This window comes from Heteronotia binoei, chromosome 6, assembly GCF_032191835.1.
Source record: "Heteronotia binoei isolate CCM8104 ecotype False Entrance Well chromosome 6, APGP_CSIRO_Hbin_v1, whole genome shotgun sequence".
In the NCBI taxonomy this organism is placed as follows: Eukaryota; Metazoa; Chordata; class Lepidosauria; order Squamata; family Gekkonidae; genus Heteronotia; species Heteronotia binoei.
Genome location: NC_083228.1, coordinates 70,091,227 through 70,114,257, shown reverse-complemented (window position 1 = coordinate 70,114,257; position 23,031 = coordinate 70,091,227). Strand labels below are relative to the sequence as shown.

Sequence of the window (23,031 nt, the reverse complement as noted above, 5' to 3'; positions counted from 1 at the left end):
CAAACAATGTGATACCCTACCTCAGCCCTAAAGTCCTCAAAATGCCGTACAGCATGTTCATAAGACTTCCTGGTGCTAGGCGCAATGGCTAGGCCTATTGCTCTGTAGGCTTCGGCTCTCCGATCAGCCATAGCTCCTGGGGCATTGGCACCAGCTCTCAATCAGCATCTGGGGCCAGCTAATGAAACCTCTCCATCTGTTTACGAGAGAGTGTCAGCTACCCCGTTATTTACCCCAGGAACATGCTTGGCTAAAAACAGTATGTTAAGCCGCAGACAGCGCAGAGTGAAGGCCCTCACCAATCTCATAACCCTTTGAGATTTGGATGAAAGGGAATTAATGACATGGACCACTGCCATGTTATCACACCAAAAATGAATTGTGCGATTGGCCATATAATTCCCCCACAGCCAAACTGCAACAAGAATGAGAAAAAACTCGAGAAACATAAGATCTTGGTTCAAACCTGCCTGAACCCATGAATCTGGCCATGTGTCCGCGCACCAATGTCCATGAAAATAAACCCCAAAACCCAAAGACCCAGCAGCAACAGACATGACTTGAAGCTCCACCTCAAGCCTCATGTCATCCCTCCAAAAAGAAATCCCATTAAAGAACTCCAAAAATTCTTGCCATACCCTTAAATCCTCCCTCATACTGCTGGTAACCCATGTTCTATGTTGAGGAAGGCATAGGCCTGCCAGAGCATCACATAGCCTACGAAGAAAAGCTCGTCCAGGAGCAACCACTTTGCAAGCAAAGTTAAGATGCCCAACCAGCTGCTGAAGCTCAAGCAATGTGACTTTTTGCTTAAGAAGGAAGGAATTAGTCCTACTCAAATTTGCCATTTTTTGAATAGAAATTCTAGACAATTGCACCAGGGTATCCAGATCAATCCCTAAAAAAAAAAAAAAAAGTGTTTTCCTGCACTAACAGAACCCCCAGTTTTGCAGCCAGCTCAATGAAGCCAGACAACAGCTGTGTGCAGTGCCCAGTCCCTACAGGACCCACAAAGAGGTAGTCATCCAAACAATGAACCACCTCCTGCAGTCCAACTTTTTCACAGACAGCCCATTCAAGGAACCTGCTGAAGCACTCAAAAGCTGCGCATGAGACAGAGCAGCCCATTGGCAAAGCTCTGTCCATGTAAAATTGTCCTTCAAAGGAAAATCTTAGAAGCTCAAAATCAGCTGGATGGACAGGTAGAAGGCAAAACGCAGACTTAATATCGCATTTAGCCATCTCTGCCCCCTTTCTGCAGCGTCGCACAATGTCCACGGCCTGATCAAAGCTGGTATACCTAACTGAGCATAAATGCTCAGGAATTCCATCATTAACTGATGCACCCTTGAGGTAGAAAAGGTGGTGAATCAAATTAAATTCATGCGCTTTCTTTGGCACCACTCCCAAGGGGGAAACCCTAAGGTTAGGCACTGGAAGATTAAGAAATGGGCCCAAAATCCTGCCCTCTGCTAACTCTTTGGCAATCTTATCCTTAACTACATGCTCTAAACTTTTAACAGAACTAAGGTTCCCAGACCAAAATGCAACCCGAGAACCCTGAAAAGGAATTCTAAAACCGAAAGTGAAACCATTTAACAAGTAAACCCTATCAGCCCTTTGTGGGTACCTAGACAGCCGCTACTCAAGAGGTCCCACCTTTATCGGACTGGGCCCCTTTCCAGCTTGGTAATTACTTCCACCCCTACCTTGTCTCTTTTGGCCCTTACGTGGCCAGGCTCTGGGGCAGTTACTAAAGGAGTGTGGGCCACCACGCATGGGGCATTCATGCTTGAACTGACAAGCTTTTCTACTGCACACTCCTTGGGAGCCAAACTCCCAGCAAAACAAGTGGGGTTGAACCACCTGCCCCGCAAAACTGCAGGAAGAGGATGACGAAGCAGAAGAAGTAGCTGATGTCCTAGCAACCAAATGACCACTGTCAGAGCGGTCACCCAAATTTGGTCACACTGGGAACATGACGTGAAGCCACAACTGCTGGTGGATGATGCGATCCCACTGAAGGGAAGGGTACAAAGCGGCCCTCATCATGAATTCTTCATCATATTGAATCCAGGCGGGCCCACTAAACATCATGTTCCCCTTATAAATGATATTAATATACTGGATGAGCGCAGCCGTCCGTCAAGGCTGGTCGCGTGCAATCACACCAGCATATATAAAAAACCCAGGCAGCCAATTGGCCCAAGTCCGGTCCACTTTGCGCTTCTTCAATTTTTCTTTTTCTTTGTCATCCAACTCCTCTTTATCTTTCTTCTTCAACTCACAGAAGAGGAGGGAGAAAATATTGACATAATCACCCTTTAGGATCTTATCCTTTGTTGCAGGCAACAAATGATCGCCTAAAGGTAACGCTATGTCCCCAAAAGGCATAGCAGTAAATGGGACCAACCCATATGCAGCACCGAACTGAGGGGAACAGCCCCATCCCCCCAAAAAGGGGTATGGCATCCCTTGTTGCCCAGCCGCAGGCCAGGGTCCATAGGGGCCAAACTGGCCTGTTGGCCACAACCAAGCTTCTTGCGGACCCATGCCCATGGAGGGAGAGGTACCTGAAGCCCCAGTGGCAGCACCTTGCACTGCCTGAGAAGCAGGGGCCCAAGGACCCCATGGCCAAGCCATGCCCATTATGACTGTGGAATGCCCCCAGCCTTACCCCCAGATCCAATCAGCACCAGTGCTGACCCTGTTCTGGCATCCACTGGAAACAAAGCCGCACCTCCATCTGCACCGCCAGTGCCCCCGACTCCTCCAGCACCGAGTCCTGCAGACCTGTCCTCAAGGATGGTCAACCTAGTCAATATATCAGTCTGCAATGCCACCTTAGAGCTTTTTCCCAAGCCCAAGCCTGAACTCTGTGAGGAAGGAATGCCAGACACCATTTCCAATGCCAAAAGCCTTTGCAGAATAGCTGTATTAACCCCTTCATCGTCCTCCTCATTGGAAGAAGATGAAGGGGGAGCTGGCCTTTTTGGTGGGGCCTTAGGGGCCTTGGGTGCCGGCTGCTTGCCTTTAGGCTTACCAGACCCTTTCTTCCCAGGCACTTTACAAACCGAGTTAAGAATAAAACCTCACAAAATGCCCCTAAAAATGGTCGCCTTTGAATCCACTGAAACTCTTCTAAAATGGCTGCCGCCAGGCACCACTTAAATTGGCTGCCTACACCTTCAAAAAGACCAGCAACTGGAAGCTGATACTGGATGCCTATATGAAGCTGCCTTATACTGAAACATACCCCCAAAATGGCCTCTGCTCCACTGCCTCCAAAATGGCTGCTGTCCTTATGAAGAAGAAGGGGAAGCAAATATGGCCGACTCAGCTCGAGGCAGCCCACAAAACACAATTTGGGTAAGCAAAAATCGGATAAACTGAAATGAAGATAAAGAAATTTTCCCTGTACAAAATCCCGCTCCCCTTGGCAAAACAGAGGGAACAGTGCGCAGAAAAAACCCCACCACTACCCTGAGAACTTTCGAATTCTAGGTGGGGGAGGGATAGGAATGAAGGTAACAGAAAAAAGGAAGGGGAAGAAGTATCAAGCCGTAGAACCGGAGCTCCTCTTCCAACCAGGGACGGGGTGCGGGGTGCGATAAGGAGCCGTGAAAAGGCACTCCATTGCACCCTTCAGCTGCCACGCCACCCAGTCCAACGCTGAGAAACAGCCAGCCACGGGGCCTTATCAGAGGCCTGATTGCAGCAGCCAAAACTGATTCAAGCCCCAGCAGGAGCAAACAAACGCGCTCCTGCCGGCCCCTACAGCCTCTGTCCCAGCTGCTCTTCAGGAGCGTGCCTTATCTCCGACTCGATCAGGGCAGCAGAGGAGCAAGCTAACGTGCTTTTCAGCCTCCAAGTCCTGAAACTGACCAGCACAACAGAGCAGCCAATGGAGCTCTGTCTTCACCAATCTCAGCCTGGAGACTGAGGTAGGGGGCGGATGGTGCTGCTGTTATAACGGCAAGCCCCGCCCCTTCAAAAGCACGCCCAAATGGGCTGTGAAAGTCCTCCCTTTCCTTCCAGGGAGGCAAAGACATTCCAGCAGCCTAGCAGCGTTGCTGCTGGCTGCTAGAAACAGATTTCTCCCACACATACACTTGAGTTTGGATGTGAAATCCATTCTCTGTTTTCTCTCTGGGATGGAGGGTTACCATAAATACAAGTCTGGTCACAAAATATAAATGCCATTCAAGTTAAAAAAAATAAAGCCAATAGTCCACTTAAAAAGATTAACCATGAAACAGAATATATGTCAAATCAAATTGTACAAACTGAAGCATCACAAATATGGCTTGAACTAACAGATTAGATAAATGGAATAAAATTTTCTCTACTGGAAGAATTTGTCACATGCTAGTTACATGGTGACCATTATGGATTGGGAGGAAACATGCTGACTGTAAGTAAGAGAAAGTGATGACAACTGTACATCCATTGGATGTTGATTTTTGTTGTTGTTTTCATTCTGTTTATTTAAGGGGAGGGAGGCTGAGAGCTCCCATTTCTTAGAAGATTTTTCCATGGTACAATAGATTTTTTTATTCTGATTCTACCTTGAAAGCTGATAATTGTCATTGTTAGATAAAGCTTTAGGATGTACTCATCAAAACATTATGCATTTGTTGTGACATTGTAAGCAAAGAGCCAGCTTTTGATATCTTCATCCATTTGTTTTCAGTCAGTCCAAGAAAAAAAAATATACAGTACAGAATAGAAAACAAATACAAATTGAGAGACGTATCCTTGTTTTCCCAAAAACAAACAGTCTTCATTTTCTTCTGTTATATCATGGGAAAACTTGTATTTCAAACATCTCTTTTGTACTGACAATACAAATGCCCTAGATTCTCAGTGGTTGTGAATTGTATCCCACTTGGAAACAGCATCTATGGCTTTGTGTATACATTACATGCTGCTACTATTTAACATTTAACTATATGTTATGAGTGGTGTGCATCTCTGATGCAAATGCTGACAGTCAAAATGCTCAACTCTCCGATACATTCAGCTATATCAAAACCACTAAAAACATGACATTGCACAGATCCCATTCACTTATATGGGACTTGCACAGGAGGATTTCCTAGTGTCTGTATCCCAATTAAAGTGGTGGCAGGAAGCGTGTGGTCTGAAAAACACAGTAGAAATATACAGACTTCCACTAGAATGAATTTTGACAGTCCCTGTTCTGTGGCTGCCTTTGTCCCCAACAGATAGAATAAGTAGCTTCATTAGTAGCCTCAAGTAATACTTTCTGAAGATTCCTTGCCTCCCATACTATATGGGTAACATATAGGTTGTCTGTATGTTTTCTCTAAAGACAAACAGCCATGCCAGCAGGTCATACAAGACTGCAAAAAAGGCATAAAACAAAATATTTAAAGCCCCCCCCCTCAAAAAAAGCAGCCCTGGCATGACCAGATTCTATCCCTGATCTACTGCTATTCACAAACAATCTTATTTTTCTAGAAACCATGAGACACATAATGTGACACACTTTCATTGTTCTTCTCTGGCAGTTCCAAATTCAGATACTTCAAACATGTAAAGATTAATTTAATGCATAAAATAACATATAAGGCTTGGAAAATTGAAGTCCTTGCAATGGTAGCAAGAAATCAATCAGTCTGCACAGAAGTTATTAATGTACTTCACTGGCTATCTTGGTCCTAATTCATTTATTCCTGAAACAGACCATTGATAGTGATAAAGCCTTCAGATATCCATCTAGAGGAGAAACAGATTTAAAATGTACTTAGATTAATGTCCCAACATTTAGTCTTTCCACTGTCCCCTCTGGATTCTTTACAATCATCATTAAACATACCTTTACTTAAAAATACCTTTACTTAATGCTCTTCTTTCAAATCTCTCTCTTAAATTTAGTGACAGGTTTATTCATCTCTCTCAATGCTTCTTTATCTTAAATTATACTCTCTTAACACCAAAAAGGATCAAAGTTTATATTATAACTAGATAAACATCCCTGGAATCTCCTACTCCATCAGGCCTCCAGAGACCAACAGATTTACTTTGGTGGATCAGATGAAAGCAGTTCAGCATCCTGTTTCCAACAGTAGTCAGTCAGACATCCCTTATATACTTTATTATAGTGATTCCTTGTTATTTATCTTCATAATTCATCTTTCTGAAATATGCTGCTTCTGAACACTGGGATTCCATTATAAACTAGATTTGTCCATTGAGAATTAATTTAATTCTTTCCAAATCTATATATGATTCAGTGAACATTTTGGGTTAGATCCAGACTAAACTGCCCCCCCTTTCCATTGCAGACCTCCCTCATGCCAGTCCTTAGGGTCCTCTATGCCCCAGCCGCAGCAATTTTAGAGATCAATGGGCTGCAGTGGGAAGGGGCGGGCAGGCAGGTTTAATCCTGTTGATATATATTTTATTCTGGATCTAACCCTTTATATCCAGGACATGAAGTCCATTCACACAGGGGCTGTTACTTCTGCAATAGTTCACAAAGAAGAAAGTAATTTCATGCCAGAAACTATCACAACTGTATGTAGTGGCACAAAGACATTCAGCAGCAGACATGGACAGCTTGTCACATGCTGTCTCAGCTAGTATAGAGAATAATTTGACTTCCATGAGACTACTATAATGTGCATTAGTCCACAATGGTATTACAAAGGTATGTGGTGTATTATTAGATAAATGGTTCATCAATTACTGATTGCAACGACAGTTAAGAATGTCATCATGCTTTGTCCATGCCATCATTTTGCAACAACTCAATTTGAAATATGAAAACTTCCTTTAGTTTGGGTTAAAAATATCTTTGAGGCCACTTTTGGCATTTTCAGTTTCAGTTTTGCTTAGGAACCTCCATAGATGCCTCTCTAGATTAGATTGCCAATATCATCTGGTTGTCTCATCTGTTTGTTTTTCTCTTTTATTAGAGGTTGTACTCCTGTTCCCCAATGCTATTTAGTTTATTTCATTCATTTATTTCAAGATGTGTCCCAAAACATAATGTTTAGTGAGGTGTATTGATGGATGCACTCTGAGGGTATGTTTTATGGTCTAGTTTGTACACTAGTTTATGGACAAATTAAAAGAAAAAAATGCATTCTAGCAGTTGTACCTTGTGCCAAATGTCTGCTGAAGAACATAAATGAAGAACAAGACACCAGTATAAAATGTCATTCTGAAATAAGAAAATTCCCACATTTTTTGGTTGACACTCTCTAGATTTTTTTGTGCTGGAGGCAAAAGTCCAGCTTGATTTGTTGTATTACATAAATCATGCACTGTGGGTTTAGGATGTAGGGTCTAGTTAAAGGACTTCAGGCAAGAGGTATTGGGAAGGACCTTTCTCGGCATGAGAACCTGGGGAGTTGATGCCAGCTGGAGTAGAACACACTGAACCACATGGAGCAATGGTCTGTCTCAGTATAAGGTAGCCTCCCTGAGCCTGCTTCAGCGGGGAGGGCGATATATAAATGCAATAAATAAATAATATTCAGGACTTCTTTTGTAGCAGGAACTCCTTTTCATATTAGACTACACCCCCCTGATGTAGCCAATCCTCCAAGAGCTTACAGAACTCTTACTAGACTTGCCAATCCCCAGGTCCCAGGGGGGGGGGGGTTCTCCTGCTTTCCCAGGCTCCTTCCTGCTCCCAGTGAGCTGGCTGGTGAGGGAAAGCCCCACCCCCCCACAGCCACCATGTGCCTTTCCTCCTCCAGAGTCTTCAGACTCCACTTGGAAAGGCTTCCTCTTGGGATGATGTGTCTGTGTCTTTATGGTGGAATGGGGACGTGAGGAGGAGGCAGAACAACATGACTGCTCCCAGTGGCTATGAAAGCAGCCCAGACCCTTCGTTGGTTGCACAATCTTTTCAGAGGTCGTTTGCATATGAAAGGAAAACTTGAACCTTTGGCTGCTCTGTGTTACTTTGAAGAAGTTGGAAGTTCAGCAACTCGTGAGATGCCAGTCCCCCATTTCAGAGTAATCAGGAACAGAGTGGGGGAGGGAAATTTCTGCTGGGCACTTCATTATTCCCTATGGAGATCGATTCCCATAGGGTATAATGGAGAATTGATCTGGGGTATCTGGGGCTCTGGAGGGGCTGTTATTTGAGGTAGAGGCACCAAATTTTCAGCATAGCATCTGGTGACTCTCCTCAAAATGCTCTCCAAGTTTCAAAAAGAATGGACCAGGGGGTCCAATTCTATGAGCCCCAAAAGAAGGTGCCCCTATCCATTATTTCTAATGTAGGGAAGCCATTTAAAAGGTGTGAGGTTCCTTTAAATGTGATGGCCAGAACTCCCTTTGGAGTTCAGTTGTGCTTGTCACAACTTTGCTTATGGCTCCACCCCCAATGTCTCCTGGCTCCAGCCCCAAAGTATCCTGGCTCCAGACCCAAAGTCCTCAGATATTTCTTGAATTGGACTTGGCAATCCTAGCTCTTACAGGGCCTACTGTAAGCTCTTGGAAGATTGGCTACATCAGGGGGGTGTAGCCTAATATGCAAAGGAGTTCCTGCTACAAGCCCTAGATATATCCATATGTACTGTTGAAGATGAGTAATTAGTGAAGCCCTCTGAGTATTACTAAGTTAGTACAAAATAGAATAATTTGGCATAATTTTCAGATTGTTTAGTTTAGTTCAAGTTTTTATGCCATATTTTGCACCTAATAATATTTGTATTGAATTTCATTAATAGAACTGGGAAAAGGGACAACAACAGTTTTGTTCAAATGCAGAGAAAATATTTTAAAAATCTGAGCAGCCAGGAAGGGTAAGAGAGCAAATATCTTTGTCAGCTGTATAGCATGTTACCTTTGACTTGTTGTTCCCCTTTCTGTCTCAGGCATCAATAAAACTTTGATGTGGGCAAAGGGAGTTTAGCAAGGAATGAAAGAGGGATGGAACATAATTTTTTTCATTTCCTGCTCAAGTATAAGGCTTGGTCATAAACTGCTTTGGGTCCCTTCAAGAAGAAAAGTGGAATACAAATACTTAAAATGAGTCATAATAAATTTTGTTACTCCCTTCCTAGACAGGGAAGGATCCTTCCCACACCTTCATTCATATCACTTATTAGCAGTAGGTGTAAGTATCCCTACCTTGATCCTGAGCCCTGAATATCCCCTCCCCCCCACACACACTCGTGTTGTACATTTATGGCAGCTATGCATCATTTTCTCCCATTGATGCATGCAGGCTTATATAGGCCACACTCAAGACTTCACCTAACCACAATGTTCTTTTAGCTTCATTTAAAAGCTTGATTATAATGGCCTGAATCTGTTTAATCCTGCCATATTTTTGCAGTCAGATGCAAATTCATATAAGTGTCATCTCTTCACTACTGCTCAGCATTTTGTTTACATTATTACATTTTAAGGTATTTATATCATGTTTCATCAGATTATATAGATGGAAGGTTATATTGTTAAAGTAATTATCAGCTCCGTTTGCAGCTGTGTTCTCAGAATAGTGGGTTATTTTCATTGCATTGCTAATATAAACAACTTAGTCTGACAAGGGGCAGTCCTACTGGGCACTGTGTATTGGACCCATTAAGACTGCACACATTTGCTGGTTAGTAAAAGTTGCCACTTTACTTAAAGAACCAGCCTTGCACTGTTTTCTTCTTTTCTCACAAACCATCTCTTTAACAGACATTGGTTTACACAGGTAAGCAATTCTTCTGTCACCCCTGATTTATAAATGCATCACTTTTCAGAGGTGCCTATTCCCAGTGGAAAGCCTGATAGATGCACAGTGTTCAAAACCTCTGTTACTAACTCTGAAAGCCTATTTGTTGTCTCAGAAGGAATTCCTATATTAGTATAAAGTTTTGCACAATGTCTAAATATGGTAGATTAATTTGCCATTTAAATAGCTAGACAGACAAGAGCCCGGCCATTGATATAATAAAAGCCCTCTGTGAACTGAGTTTGGTCAGTAACATGGCTTTAAATCTCCACAGAGACATTTATGGTCACAGCTGGAAAACACAGAGAGGAAGGAAAAATGGGTGTTGTTTCTTTTCTCTGTTAGGATCAAATTTCTTTACAGTGGGTAGGCTCAAGTGTAGCATATAGAGGATACTGTTCTGTTGCTCATACAAAGTCAAAATAATCATCTGCCTGAAGCAGGAGCCAATGATGCCCAAGACTGTGAGGAAGTATTTTAATTTCTTTTCAATTTTTTCCCCTTTTCTTCTTGTTGAGAAATAATTTTGTATTTTTTTTTTCAGGGAGAAAGAAAGCAAGACACCCATATTTAATTTCTGGCACTCCACAGAGGGCCCCCTAAGTTCACCTCTAAAAAAAAAAAAAGAGTGGTGTTGACAATGAATTCCAATCAGAACCTATAATAACTTTTTTTTTCAGTCTAGAGATGATTGTGTAATCCTACTATGTCAGATGTAGTGATGGAAACAAGGGACTGCCCCCAACTGCTCATCTGGAAAAAAACGGTTTTCCACTTACCTGTTTGAAGGGAGATCACACATTATTTAAAACAACAACAATGCATTTTCTTTCAAGATTTAGGAATTGCGGGGGGGGGGGGGGGGAGCACTCACATTACTTTCTTAAAGTTCCCAAGTGTACACCAAGAATAGAGATGGGGGGGGGGTGTCTGATATATTTTTAACTTTGAACTAGAAAGCCATGGTGGATATGACACAAGACTTGTAAAAAAAATGTAATTGCTAAAAGCAAACTGAAGTGTTCATATTCTTACAGAGGAAGGAAGGAGTACTATAGTAATGCATTGTAAGAACCCATCAGAGCTAGTGGAATTGAATGATAAATAATTTGCTTGACAGTCAAGGAAAATTATTTATTATTTATCTTCCCAATGTCATTTTATTTTTCTATGACCATGAATATTGCTCCTAGATTGTATTGCTCGAGATCTTTAACAGAAGGATCCTTCTCTCTAGTGCATGGGCAAATAGATAGGATGGACCATAGTGACTACCCTAATATCAATATACTGAATTAAGCCAACACTGAAAACCAATTCATCATTTGGGAGTAAAGACAGCAGAAGTTTGAGGCAGAACAGCACCCAAGGCAAGGTGCCCTGCCCCCTCTGAAAGCAGTGGGGAGCAGTGAGGCATGCTGTGAGGCTGCCCTAGCTTTGTCCCTGCGTCTGATGCAGCCAGCAGAGTGATGGGCAGCCCCAGAGCATGCTCTGCAGCACAGGGATGTGGCTCCCCCACAGCCACTTTTGCTGGTATTTCCCTCGCCACGGAGGCGAGGACAGGTGACAGGGCCATTCCAGTGCCCTCCTGGGGCTCATACTAGCACCCTTGTCAGGGCCGCACCCCTGGCAGCTGCCTGGGCTGCCTAGTGAAAAGGGCAGCCCTGGGTAGAGATACTGCTGAATTCTGAAATTACTCCTGCCCTTTTATCCTCACAGAATTATTAGCATTAAGGCAGGGCTATAAGAAGAGCCCAATACCTGCTGTGTAGACCATATCTGACTTGGAGGCATCACAGAGATGCACATCAATATGCATCACAGAGGCATAGTTTTCAAGTGCAGACAGTCCAACATTCATGTTCCATAGCATCTACCAGGCTTCAAAGTAAGCTCTACACAGAAGGTCCATGTTGGGAAATACTTGAAGATTTTGGGGGTGGAGCCTGAAGAGGGGTTTGGTGACAGGAGAGACTTCAATGGGGTATAACGCTATAGAGTCCACCTTCCAAAGTGGCCATTTTCTCCAGGTGAATTGATCTCTGTCTCATGAAAACCAGTTGCAATAGCAGATCTCCTGCTACCACCTAAAAGGTAAAGGTAGTCCCCTGTGCAAGCACCAGTTGTTTTTGACTTTGGGGTGATGTTGCTTTCACAACGTTTTCACGGCAGACTTTTTACAAGGTGGTTTGCCATTGCCTTCCCCAGTCATCTACACTTTCCCCACAGCAAGCTGGGTACTCATTTTACTGACCTTGGAAGGATGGAAGGCTGAGTCAACCTCGAGCCGGCCACCTGAACCAGCTTTCACTGGGATCGAACTCAGGTCGTGAGCAGAGGGCTCCGACTGCAGTACTGCAGCTTTACCACTCTGCACCATGGGGCTGTACCACCTGGAGGTTGACAAAACTAGATCAGGTGCTAACATCTGCTATCAACAGATAGGAAATCTTCACTTCCCTGTGTTATGCTATTAACACTATAACTATTAGTCCAACTGTCCAAAATGACAAGCTCTCCTATGTGCACAGGGTTTCAAGATTTTATTTATTGTGTGTGCTGTGTATACACATCCACCCACCCATATATGTATGTGTATGTGTGTGCGTGCATTCATAAATATAGACAGATAGATTTTATTTCCTTGAAAAGGAGACTTAATAATAGATTTCCTTGAAAAAGAGACTTTATTAAAATGTACTAAATAACTTCAGACACTTGGGAGAGGGAAGTTCCATGTCATCCACAAACACATCTACAGACACTCACCTTTTGATCTTGACTATAGGCCAGAATCCAGTCCTCCTGCTTGGGGTGGAAGAGCATACTGTGGATATAGAAGTTTAGCCGATATTTTTGGTAAGTGGCTCCTTCATCAGAACTGATCAGCAGACTGCTCTCAATCTCAGGGTCAGTAAGCAACATAATCTGTGTGGATAAAAGAGATGAAGACTGAAGGTTTAAATTGGAGAAAGGCAAAAAAATGGCAAAGCCCTCCAAATCTCTGGGAAATCATTTTTTTTGGTGTGAATGATTGTTTATTTTACTAGGCTCTATAGCTGTGCAAAATAACCCAGGTGTAGCAAATAAGCAGAAATGAAACAAAGGTGACCTTCCCAAAGGTAAAGGGATACAGTAACTAAGCATCTCACTTACCAGAACTTCTACAAATACTTCTGTAATCTTGTCTATTATAAGGCACAGATTCCCTAAATCTTTCTTTGCCAAAAATCCAATGCATTCCAGCTTCATAGCCCTAGGTACTTCTAAAGTAGATTGGATTTTTGGCAGTGAAGGACACAGCAGCTGTGCTCTGTATTGAAGTCAAGTCTGAGCAGACGTTGATTGCCTTGTATTACTTAATGTTCAACTCATGTAGAGACCGAGCATCAAAATGCATGAGAAGTAAGAGGAATCTCTCTTCCTAACAGCACAAGAAGAACCAGAACAGTCAGGAATCCCATCCTTGTCAGAAATAAAAACCAGCTCTGCATTTTCCTGAACCACTTCTTTCATTTCATAGGCTCTTTTCTATTATCCAGAGCATAGCCATTTTAGACTCATCTATGCTTCTCTGTCTTTCTAAGAAGTAAATGCCTGCCTGTCCCTCTCAGAAACAAGTGTATCTCTTATACCAGCTGGAGATAGCACAGAGGGCCAAACTTCTGGTCCTGAAGATCAGTTGTTTGACAGAGAACAAATACTCTTTCTACACACCCTATGAGAGCATACCATATCTGAAGTGCAGATAATGCCTGAAGGAGGTTCCACTCTGTCTTATCACATCAGGGGCACTTGCATCATGTACAGACCATGTAATTATGCATGTTCATTCTGATGGACTATGGTACCATCTGTTTTGAAAAGGGAATAAAAAAGGACCCCCAGAGTAGCAGAGGCTAGTCTCTTCTCCTGAGGGGGTGACCCTGCTATAGCAGTCCATCTTATCCCTGGCAACAGAGAGCTTCAGGTAATTATCCTGTCTCTATGCATGTCTGTTACTTTGTTCTCTAGCCTTATCTGGGGAGTCAATGTGGGATTGTACTAATTGGTTGTGTATCTGTTGCTGAATAAACTCTGCTTTGGATGAGACCCTGTTTCTGAATCTCTGTGAAGTAAGAGAGAGTGTGGAGAACACTCTTCACAGGGCTGATCCTGCTTCTCTTGGGGAAGGGTCTGAACCACCAATCTAGAGAGAGACAGTTTGGTGTAGTGGTTAAGTGCGAGGACTCTTATCTGGAAGAACCGGGTTTGATTCCCCACTCCTCCACTAGCAGCTGCTGGAATGGCCTTGGGTCAGCCATAGCTCTCATAGGAGCTGTCCGTGAAAGGGCAGCTGCTGTGAGAACCCTCTCAGCCCCACCCACTTCACAAGGTGTCTGTTGTGGGGAGAGAAGATATACGAGATTATAAACCACTCTGAGTCTCTGATTCAGAGAGAAGGGCAGAGTATAAATCTGCAATTCTTCTTCTATGACAGGCTGCAGCTGGGTAATCAGTGTTTGAGACAACATTCCCCAGGAGCCAACAGCTCAGTTTTGGTGTGGTAACTTGTGAAACTACTCTCTGCAGGCCATCCCTGTGAGGTATGATCCTTAAAAACACTTTTATAACAGTCCTGACATGCATTGTTCAACTCTCTGTATTGGCAATATGAGGAGACTTCAACAGGCAACAAAGACAGCAAATTTTCTGGTTGACTTGGGGCATCTTGCATTCATGCATCAAAACTTCCTAGTTGATTTCAGTGCCTCCCTGTTTATTTTTATTTTCTCTTACAAGGGTCATCGAGGCAGGTAACAATATACATGATAAAATTATATTTTAAAACCATTAAAATCACCCCTCCCCAACACACATCATTTTAAAAAAATCAAAACACAATTTAAACATGTACAAATACAAAAAAAAATCAATTAAAACATTGGTCAGTAAGGACAGAACACTGAGAGACTGCCAAACAAAACAAAACAAAAAAAGTCTTCACCCTGTGTCAGAAGATGGCAACAGAAGTGGACAAACAAATCTCCGTGGGGAGAGAGTTCCAGAGCTTTGGTACCATGACCAAGCAGGCCCTCTTCCAGGTTGCCCCCTGTCTAATCTCAGAAATCAGGGGCATCTGAAGTGGGGCCGCTGAAGATGACCATAGTGGTTGGGCGGTTTCAGAAGGGAGTAGGCAGTACTTCAGGTATGTTGGGCATCTGAAGTGGAGCTGATGAAGATGACCATAGTGGTTGGGCGGTTTCAGAAGGGAGTAGGCAGTGCTTCAGGTATGTTGGGCATCTGAAGTGGGGCTGCTGAAGATGACCATAGTGGTTGGGTGGTTTCAGAAGGGAGTAGGTAGTACTTCAGGTATGTTGGGCATCTGAAGTGGGGCTGCTGAAGATGACCATAGTGGTTGGGCGGTTTCAGAAGGGAGTAGGCAGTACTTCAGGTATGTTGGGCATCTGAAGTGGGGCTGCTGAAGATGACCATAGTGGTTGGGCGGTTTCAAAAGGGAGTAGGCAGTACTTCAGGTATGTTGGTCCCAAATTGTATAGGGCTTTGGAAGTCAAGACCAGTACCTTGAATTGTTCCCAGAAACTAATTGAAAGCCAGTGTAGATGGGCCAAGACTGGAGTTATATGGTCTCTATGGCTCACTTCAATCAACATCCTGACTGCAGCATTCTGTACCAACTGAAATTTCAAAATGCTTCTCAAGAGCAGCCCCACATCAAGTGCACTGCAGTAATATAATATGGGCGACAAGATGGAACATACCCAAAAGCCAAGGGGCTGATTAGAAAACTGCCAGCACCACTTTCTGCCTTCCAGTTAGGACCAGAACTACCACAGAATTATGCTTCCCAGACAGGGAGTCCCCAGAAATATATCTTTATTGCTGGGATTGAAAGCCACTAAAGTGTCCAAGAGAATCAACAGAATCACACTCCTGGCCTCTGTCTATCTCCTCACACAAGTCATGAGGATGACCAAGATGATGTTTGTCATTTCTGGTTGGTATTGCTATAAGCCCATGCTTATAATTCATTATTAACAATGATTTGGCTTTGGCTTGGGCTACCCACACCAGCCAGTTCCCATGTGTTCACTCATATACACAGGGCTTTTTTGGTAGAAAAAGCCCAGCAGGAACTCATTTGCATATTAGGTCACACACCCTGACATCACCATTGTTACACATGTGCTTTTTGCAGGAAAAGCCCAGCAGGGACTCATTTGCATATTAGGCCACACCCCCTGACACCAAGCCAGCTGGAACTGCATTCCTGTGCATTCCTGCTCAAAAAAGGCCCTGCTTTTCTCACACACATTCTCAAATATTTGCATTCTCAGACAGATTTGAACTTTATTCTGGGAGACTTGATCCAGCCTTGGATTTGCTTAGAGGCACTGGGAAAACTGCCTCATTCTCAGCCTTTGAAGTGTTGGAAAGCACATGGCATCTTCTGTTTCCCTATGCCGCCAAGTACTCAATTCCTATCCAATCTCATGCCTAATCATCAGAGATAAAGGATGAAATGAATAAGGATTCTGGAGAAGTTGTAACTTGCCACATGACAATGGGAGCTGGCTTAAACTGGTCTGCCTCTGGCACACATATAATAGTTCTAAGTTATATTGCACCTCCAACTTCTTTCTCTTCTTTACATTTTCTATTCACTTTTAATTCCCATTTTGAACTTAGAACAGTATTGGGAAGGTTGGTTTGATCTGTTCATTTAGTTCTGGTTCCAGAGATGTAGATAAACAAATAAATCTACAATCTGCTGAAGTACTACTATAAAACTAGCAAAATAAACCTCTGAAGCATTGCAAAGTACTGGGTTTGGAGACATTCAACCACTAACACCCTTTATTAACGATCACACAACAACAAGAGAGCATAGCAGGGCCAGATCCCCACTTATACACATGCACCCAGAGCAACCTCCTCCCAAGACCAGTCCAATCCTGGACAGTTAAAGTTCACGCCACAGATCTTAATAGGCAGTCTGTTAAGTCTGCTCCTAGTCAGGTGACTCGTGGTTTCCCACAGTTCCCCTATTCGCGCCAGGCAGCGCTGTGTTGGCAATTCAGGGACCAAAATGCAGGACGCAACAAGCATAATGACTGATATGCATACAGGGCAGACAGACCAGTGGCCATGACCAAAAAGACAGGTTAATTTTAAAACTAAATTCCAGGTTGTCTTTTTGACCATCACAATATGCAGAGCATAACATCAAACAAAGCCCAGATAATGCCTATGTCCTGCTGCCTGATATCCACTTCTCACATATTTAAATTGTGAACATAGTTAATTATTCTTTCTCTATGTGTTATCAGCCTACAGTTACATAAAACATGGAACAAACTTTGAATATCTGATGTCTCTTGGCAAATAAAATACTAATGGACCACAAAGCTCCATAAACAAGATGTATGAAACAGCCATTGGTATGGATATAAATGAACCTATACCAGCAAAACCTCACACTGCTTGTATTCCAAAAAAATGGGGTTACTTTCACAGATTCTCACCTCCTGCTACAGACCCCACTTTACCCCTGTGCTATTTCAAGGGGCCAACCACTGCCTGAAGGAGGTAGGTTCATCATCTGTACATGCGCAGCAAACATTTTTATCGGGGGGGGGGGGTGGAATTTAACCCTCCTGATGTAGTTTTTAATAGTTTGTAAACCTGTGGATTCCCCCAACTTTGGAGGATAATCTTTCTGTCACTTTGGACTTGAACTGTTGATTTGGATATCCACAGATTGGCCCACATTTTGAAAATTAGAGTATGTAATGATGAAATGCAAAGAGAATGTTCACCCTGGAAAGGCCCAGAGACTATGAATGGATTCTAACCCAGTTTTCTGCCAATGAAAGATGCTATGGTTAGTGGAAAATGGGGTTACTTTCACAGATTCTCACCTCCTGCTACAGACCCCACTTTACCCCTGTGCTATTTCAAGGGGCCAACCAACCCCCGGGCATGATTTTGGTGGACATAGCCATCTACAATCTATATAAAAAGGCAAGTGCTGTGGTTCCTAAGACAGTAAGAAAACTAATGTGTAATCTGGATGAAACTATGCAATTTCTCAAAGTCTAGATCCTAGTAGCAAGGAAAAAGACTAGTCCCCATCTTGCCCTAGGGCATGTAGTCCAAGTATGGAACAAAAAAGCAAGAAAAGACGTTGGTTCTATTCATGTTCCTGATTCATGGGAATCTTTCATCAGTTTCTCATTCCTGTATATGTGCTTGTGTGCCTGGAAGTCATGATGACTTTTGGCAACCCCTAATGAGGGAAGGTCATCTCAGAGAGGTTGCTTGGATATTGCCTGCCTCTACATCCCAGCCCTGGAATTCCTTGGAGGTCTCCCTTCCATGTACTTGCCAGGGTCAGCCCTGTTTAGCTTCTGAGATCTGATGAGACTGGACTTGCCTGGGCTATCCAGGCCAAGGCTCATTCCTGATTTTTTAATACAGAAAGTCCTATTAGTGGAGCAGTTTGAAGGTGTCTAGTTACCCTTCAGCTGCAAACCAGATGATATGCCATACATTCCTCAGAGAACCTGCACAAGACAAGTTTTTTAGAAGGTGGGGGAAAGAATTGCTAGTAGAATGTGTTCTGACTGGACCACCACGTAGTGCCAAAGTTCATTACAGGAAAAACATGTGCCTTTTGTAGTCTGATGATTTTTGCAATTTCAGGAGATTTAGGGCTTTCCCCCCTGGGGATGGATGCAGATTAAATTGTAGGTCTTAGGTTGTTTGCTATCATTTTGGAAAGCTCTATAAATTTTAAATGGTGCTACAGTTGGATTTTACTATGTTTACTATTGAACATTAATATTGGATTTTGCATTTAATCATAATTGAGTTTATGCTAGAGTTTTTCAGAATATGACAATGTGACCTTAATGCAGTGAAAACAGAATAAGAATGTATTCCCATATTCAGGACAAAGCCATCAGAAATTTACATACATGAAACTCCATCAAGGAACCACAATCAGTGCCAAGAGATGTTGGGCTGGGAATACAAGTTATAGAATAAAAAAGTACCTGCAGAAATATCCTCCACCCTGATCTTGGTCTATTACTCTTTTCTCTTCCCATACTAGAATATTTAGTAAAACCACTGGGATTAATTTAAACCAAGTTGTAAAATACTAACATAAGTACTCATAGTAGTAGACACACCTTAAAAGAACAGTCCTCCTTCATTGCTAAAGATGAGGGACTGCCTCTTCTAAGATGGTTCTAGATGCAACATGCGCTGACATCATTAAAAACAAAACACAAATTCCCCTCCCTTTGGTACTATTATTCATATGCAAATGCATGACAATCTAATTAAGTACAGTCATATGAATCAAATACTTAAAACAAATATGTACCAGCAAAACTACTGAATGGAAGTAGAATTTCTGGGAGGTTTTGCATGGGAATTTTAAACAAACAAAACTTTTACCTGGTATATTTCCAGTTCAACCAAAATTAAAATTCCATATGTATGACAATGGTGGGGGGCGGGGAGAGAACGCAAATAAAGAGAGGAGCATTTTATTTAAAGGTGAAAATTATTCCATCAAACATTTTGCTACGGCTTGTGCAGGAATCACATTTGCTGGACAGTGGCCAAGAAAGTAATTTCTACTTAATACACTGCCATAGTAATTGATAGTAAGTGCCTCCCAAAGAGAGTATAAAGCAACATGACTGACATCTGCCACTTTGTTAATTCTCTAGTTTTATTATGCATGTTCATTCTGCAATCAATGAACCAAATGTTGGGAAATGCTGGTTGTTTTTGTTTGGGCTCTCTTTGGATATTTAGGAATTCTGCCTATTTGATCATCTGTGACTGCAAAGCTTCGTACTTATCTGGCTGGGAGTAAGCCTGATTGAATTAGTGAGAGTCAATTTCAAATAAACACACTCAGGATTGGTTGTCTTGCATCAGATAGCCCCCTATATATAGAAGGTGGTTGTTTACTATTATATAGAATTTAAGAATACCCAAAGCTATCTTTTGGTCAACTAAAATTTACAGAATGAGGACACACCTCCTCCATGTCATAAACACTATGCGTCCTTATTCAATAAGTACTATTATTGGGATGTTGTTTTAAGAAGCAGATTAATATGGTGGACATTCTCTTTAAATGCAGCCACTTAGGTTAAATTTACTCTAAAATATACATCATAATTGATCACTGACAAAAGTATCTGATAAAGAGAGCTTTGACTTTAAAAAGTTTGTACCCTGAAAATCTTGTCGGTCTCTAAGGTGCTACTAGATTCCAACCTAGCTCTTCTACTGCAGACCAATACAGCTCCCCTCCTGAAATGAAATGTATCTCATTTCCTACGCTGGTTAAACAAAACCAAGAGGTACATGAATTCGAATGGGAAGAATCACCAGCTTGTCTGAAATGGTAGACAAGAAGATACACCTGCTGGGATGGTCCCAAAAGTTGGTGTGGGGAGACTGGCTAACTCTCAAAAGTTCTTTGGCTCACACTGCTATTTACTAGGTACATGTAGTAAGAATAAAAAGTGTAAATAAATCAAGGTTCAGCCATCACCCCCAGCAAAGATAATTATTCTCTTCTCAGGCTGGTGCCTAGAAGTGATCAGAATCCATTTACTCACAGCAGACAAGGTTGCCTTTACAGATGCTTCATATGAATTGTTTAAGGTTCCCCCCATCTTTATTTTTTTTCTGGGCAGAAAGTCAATAAAGATGATGCAAGCTCCTGCAACCAAAGCAAATGTGCCCATTTATCATTAACTCCCCAAAATGGAAGAAAATTTTTCTGCTTTTCTTAAAAGTTATGCAGGAACATGAGTTGAAATGTGTACGTTTCTAACAAATTATGTGCACATTTTATCAGCTAGGGTGACAGTGATATCTTTTAAAAAATTAAAAATGGATTCTCACTATCTTTCCAGCTCTCCCCAGGTTCTCTGTTAAGTCCCCTACAGGCATTTTTATTTGTTTAAAGGATTCAGTTTGAATCCTTATATGACATAAAACAGGCTAGCTCCAAAGGAATCAAAATCAATAGGCAAGTGTAATAAAACACTGTCACTAAATGCAGAAACTTACTAAAAGAAATCCATACATGCTTCATGGTAATAAGCTACAGGTTCAATATACAAATACTCTTTGTGAGGAACTCAATGTTGCTCTGTTCTTCAAGAAAAGAGCTTACTGTGAAGCTGGATAAGTCTTCTGTGTCATCTTTGAAATGAAATCACCAGGTTCTTTTGCATTTTTTCTATACAGAACAGTCAAAACTAGAAAGGACAAATTGACTTCCTTTGGACCTGGGCCTGGTGAAGCCAGCTGGCCAAGGCACTGAGTACCTTACATTACTAGAAGACCTGCCTATCAGCTGGCATCCATGATAAAATCACAGACTGCAAGCTGAAAAACTATGAGGTTCTTATCTTTATAGATAAGACTTGGACCCAGGCCAGTACTCTTCAACATGATTATCAGCAAATTTAATTAAGAGTTCATAAGAACAGAATTTTCATAAGAAATTAAACAAGGGATATCTAATAGTTATGAAGAGAGGGAAAATCCAAATGACCTTAATAGGCTAAGGTTAGCTTGGCTGAGATTAGCATGAGGAAACAATATAAAAAACAAATGCAAAGTTCTACACATAGGCAAAAAAAGAATCAAAAGTGCAGATATAGTTTGGGGGACACTTGGCTTGGCAACAGTGCATGTGGAGAAGATGTTGGAGCTACAGATGATCACAAGCTGAACATGAGTTGCCATTGAGATGGAACTGCAAAACAGGGAAATGGAAGTCTGGAAAACAAGTATCATGAATAAAAGTTGAAGGAACTGACATTGTTGCTCTCTTCCATGTGAAAGTTTTTTCTAGTATTTAAGAGTAAAGATGTTATTTGCTGCTTCTGAGCTAAAAACTAGATCTAATATTATAGCCTGATAGCTTTCAGTAGAATATCAGAAGAAACCTCTTCACAGAAAAAGCAATTCAACAACAGAGCTTTGGATTTCCTCCACAGACCACTGAATCAGAACAGATGATCTAGAATCCAACTCTTGTCCAATATCTTGTGTCCAGAATTGTGTGCCAGGAGCATTAGGACTCAATATCTGGAAAGTCTGTAGGTACCATTTTGGAATGTGAAGCCTAGACAAGAATCCTAGCCAACACCAAAGCTTCTTAAGTCACAGAAGGCAGGACAGGTAATTGACCAATTGACAAGAACACTGGTATAAAACAATCTGGTACCACAGAGGACTGTCTCATGGCTTCTCATAGCAACAAATTGGTCAGCTGGAGAATGAAGCAGGTTTGGATCCATACAGCAGGAAGTAATATGGAATAGGTCTCCCTTACTTTCTGGATCAAGGAAATTGTAGTCTGTGGGTTTTCATATGATGCCTTGAAACACCTCTACTTTTGGTAATGTAAGAAACTGGAACTGACTGCAGACTAAAAGGTCTAGGAAAAATACAGTTGTGAAGTGTTTATTGTTCTAATATTAATTTTCATAACTATTCATCTTACAGTTGGGGTGGTAATCTTTTTTATTTATAGAATCTATAAAAATATGCCTGCATCTTAACCCTTAAGTCTATCATTTGTAGCTTTGCTTGAAATTTTACCAGGGAAGTAATCTGTATGGGACTGTGCAGGGTTAGGTAGGCAAACTGATCGCGGAATGATACAGAACATTTCAATTTTTACTTCATTCTCAGAAAATCTAGTACAACTGCTAATGCAAGCTTTCCCAGATTCCAAGATCTGAAAATCCAAAAGGTTACTTCTTTCTTTAAAAATGCTAGGCATTATCAGACAAGATTACGATGCTGCAATAGGTTAACATCCATTTCCTTAGCACACATGAAATATGAGACTTTTAGATTGTTGTCAAGACCATCTGTTCTTAGGTGAACTCTATTTGGTGAGGGGGAGGTTATGAAGAAATCCCTATTACTACCAATAAAGACATCAATTTTGCCAAGTGTCTTCAATTTACAAAAATGGATCTGGATACAATGTTATTTTGGATTGCTACTGTTCACACTAATTGTCCCTTGTTAAAGAAGCTATACAAAAGTCAGCAAAGTGCTCTTGTTAACGTATGTTATTATTTATGGCAACCATAAGCATTTATAATTACAAATGAAAAAATCAGGATGCTTACTGACAGGCCTCAGATTCAGTGGGAGCTCACAGGAGCACAGCTCCTGAACCTTTCTGAGAGTTCCACCTCCTCCTTCTGAGAATTCCACCTCCTTGTCCATTGAATAGTAGATGCAGCTGCATA

The 23,031-nt window shown here is 41.9% G+C and overlaps 1 protein-coding gene across 4 annotated transcripts in view; it reads right to left on the bottom strand.

The window, feature by feature from the left end:
- SORCS1 (sortilin related VPS10 domain containing receptor 1) overlaps positions 1 to 23,031 on the bottom strand; it is a 763,613-nt gene that overhangs the window by 255,813 nt on the left and 484,769 nt on the right. For all 4 annotated transcript variants that reach the window (XR_009555572.1, XM_060241701.1, XM_060241700.1 and 1 more), the window contains exon 4: positions 12,482 to 12,640. Coding sequence is in view for 3 of the 4 variants with exons in the window: in XM_060241701.1 (XP_060097684.1) it covers positions 12,482 to 12,640 (159 nt within the window). In the remaining variant the exon portion in view is untranslated. The remainder of the gene's footprint in view (positions 1 to 12,481; positions 12,641 to 23,031) is intronic.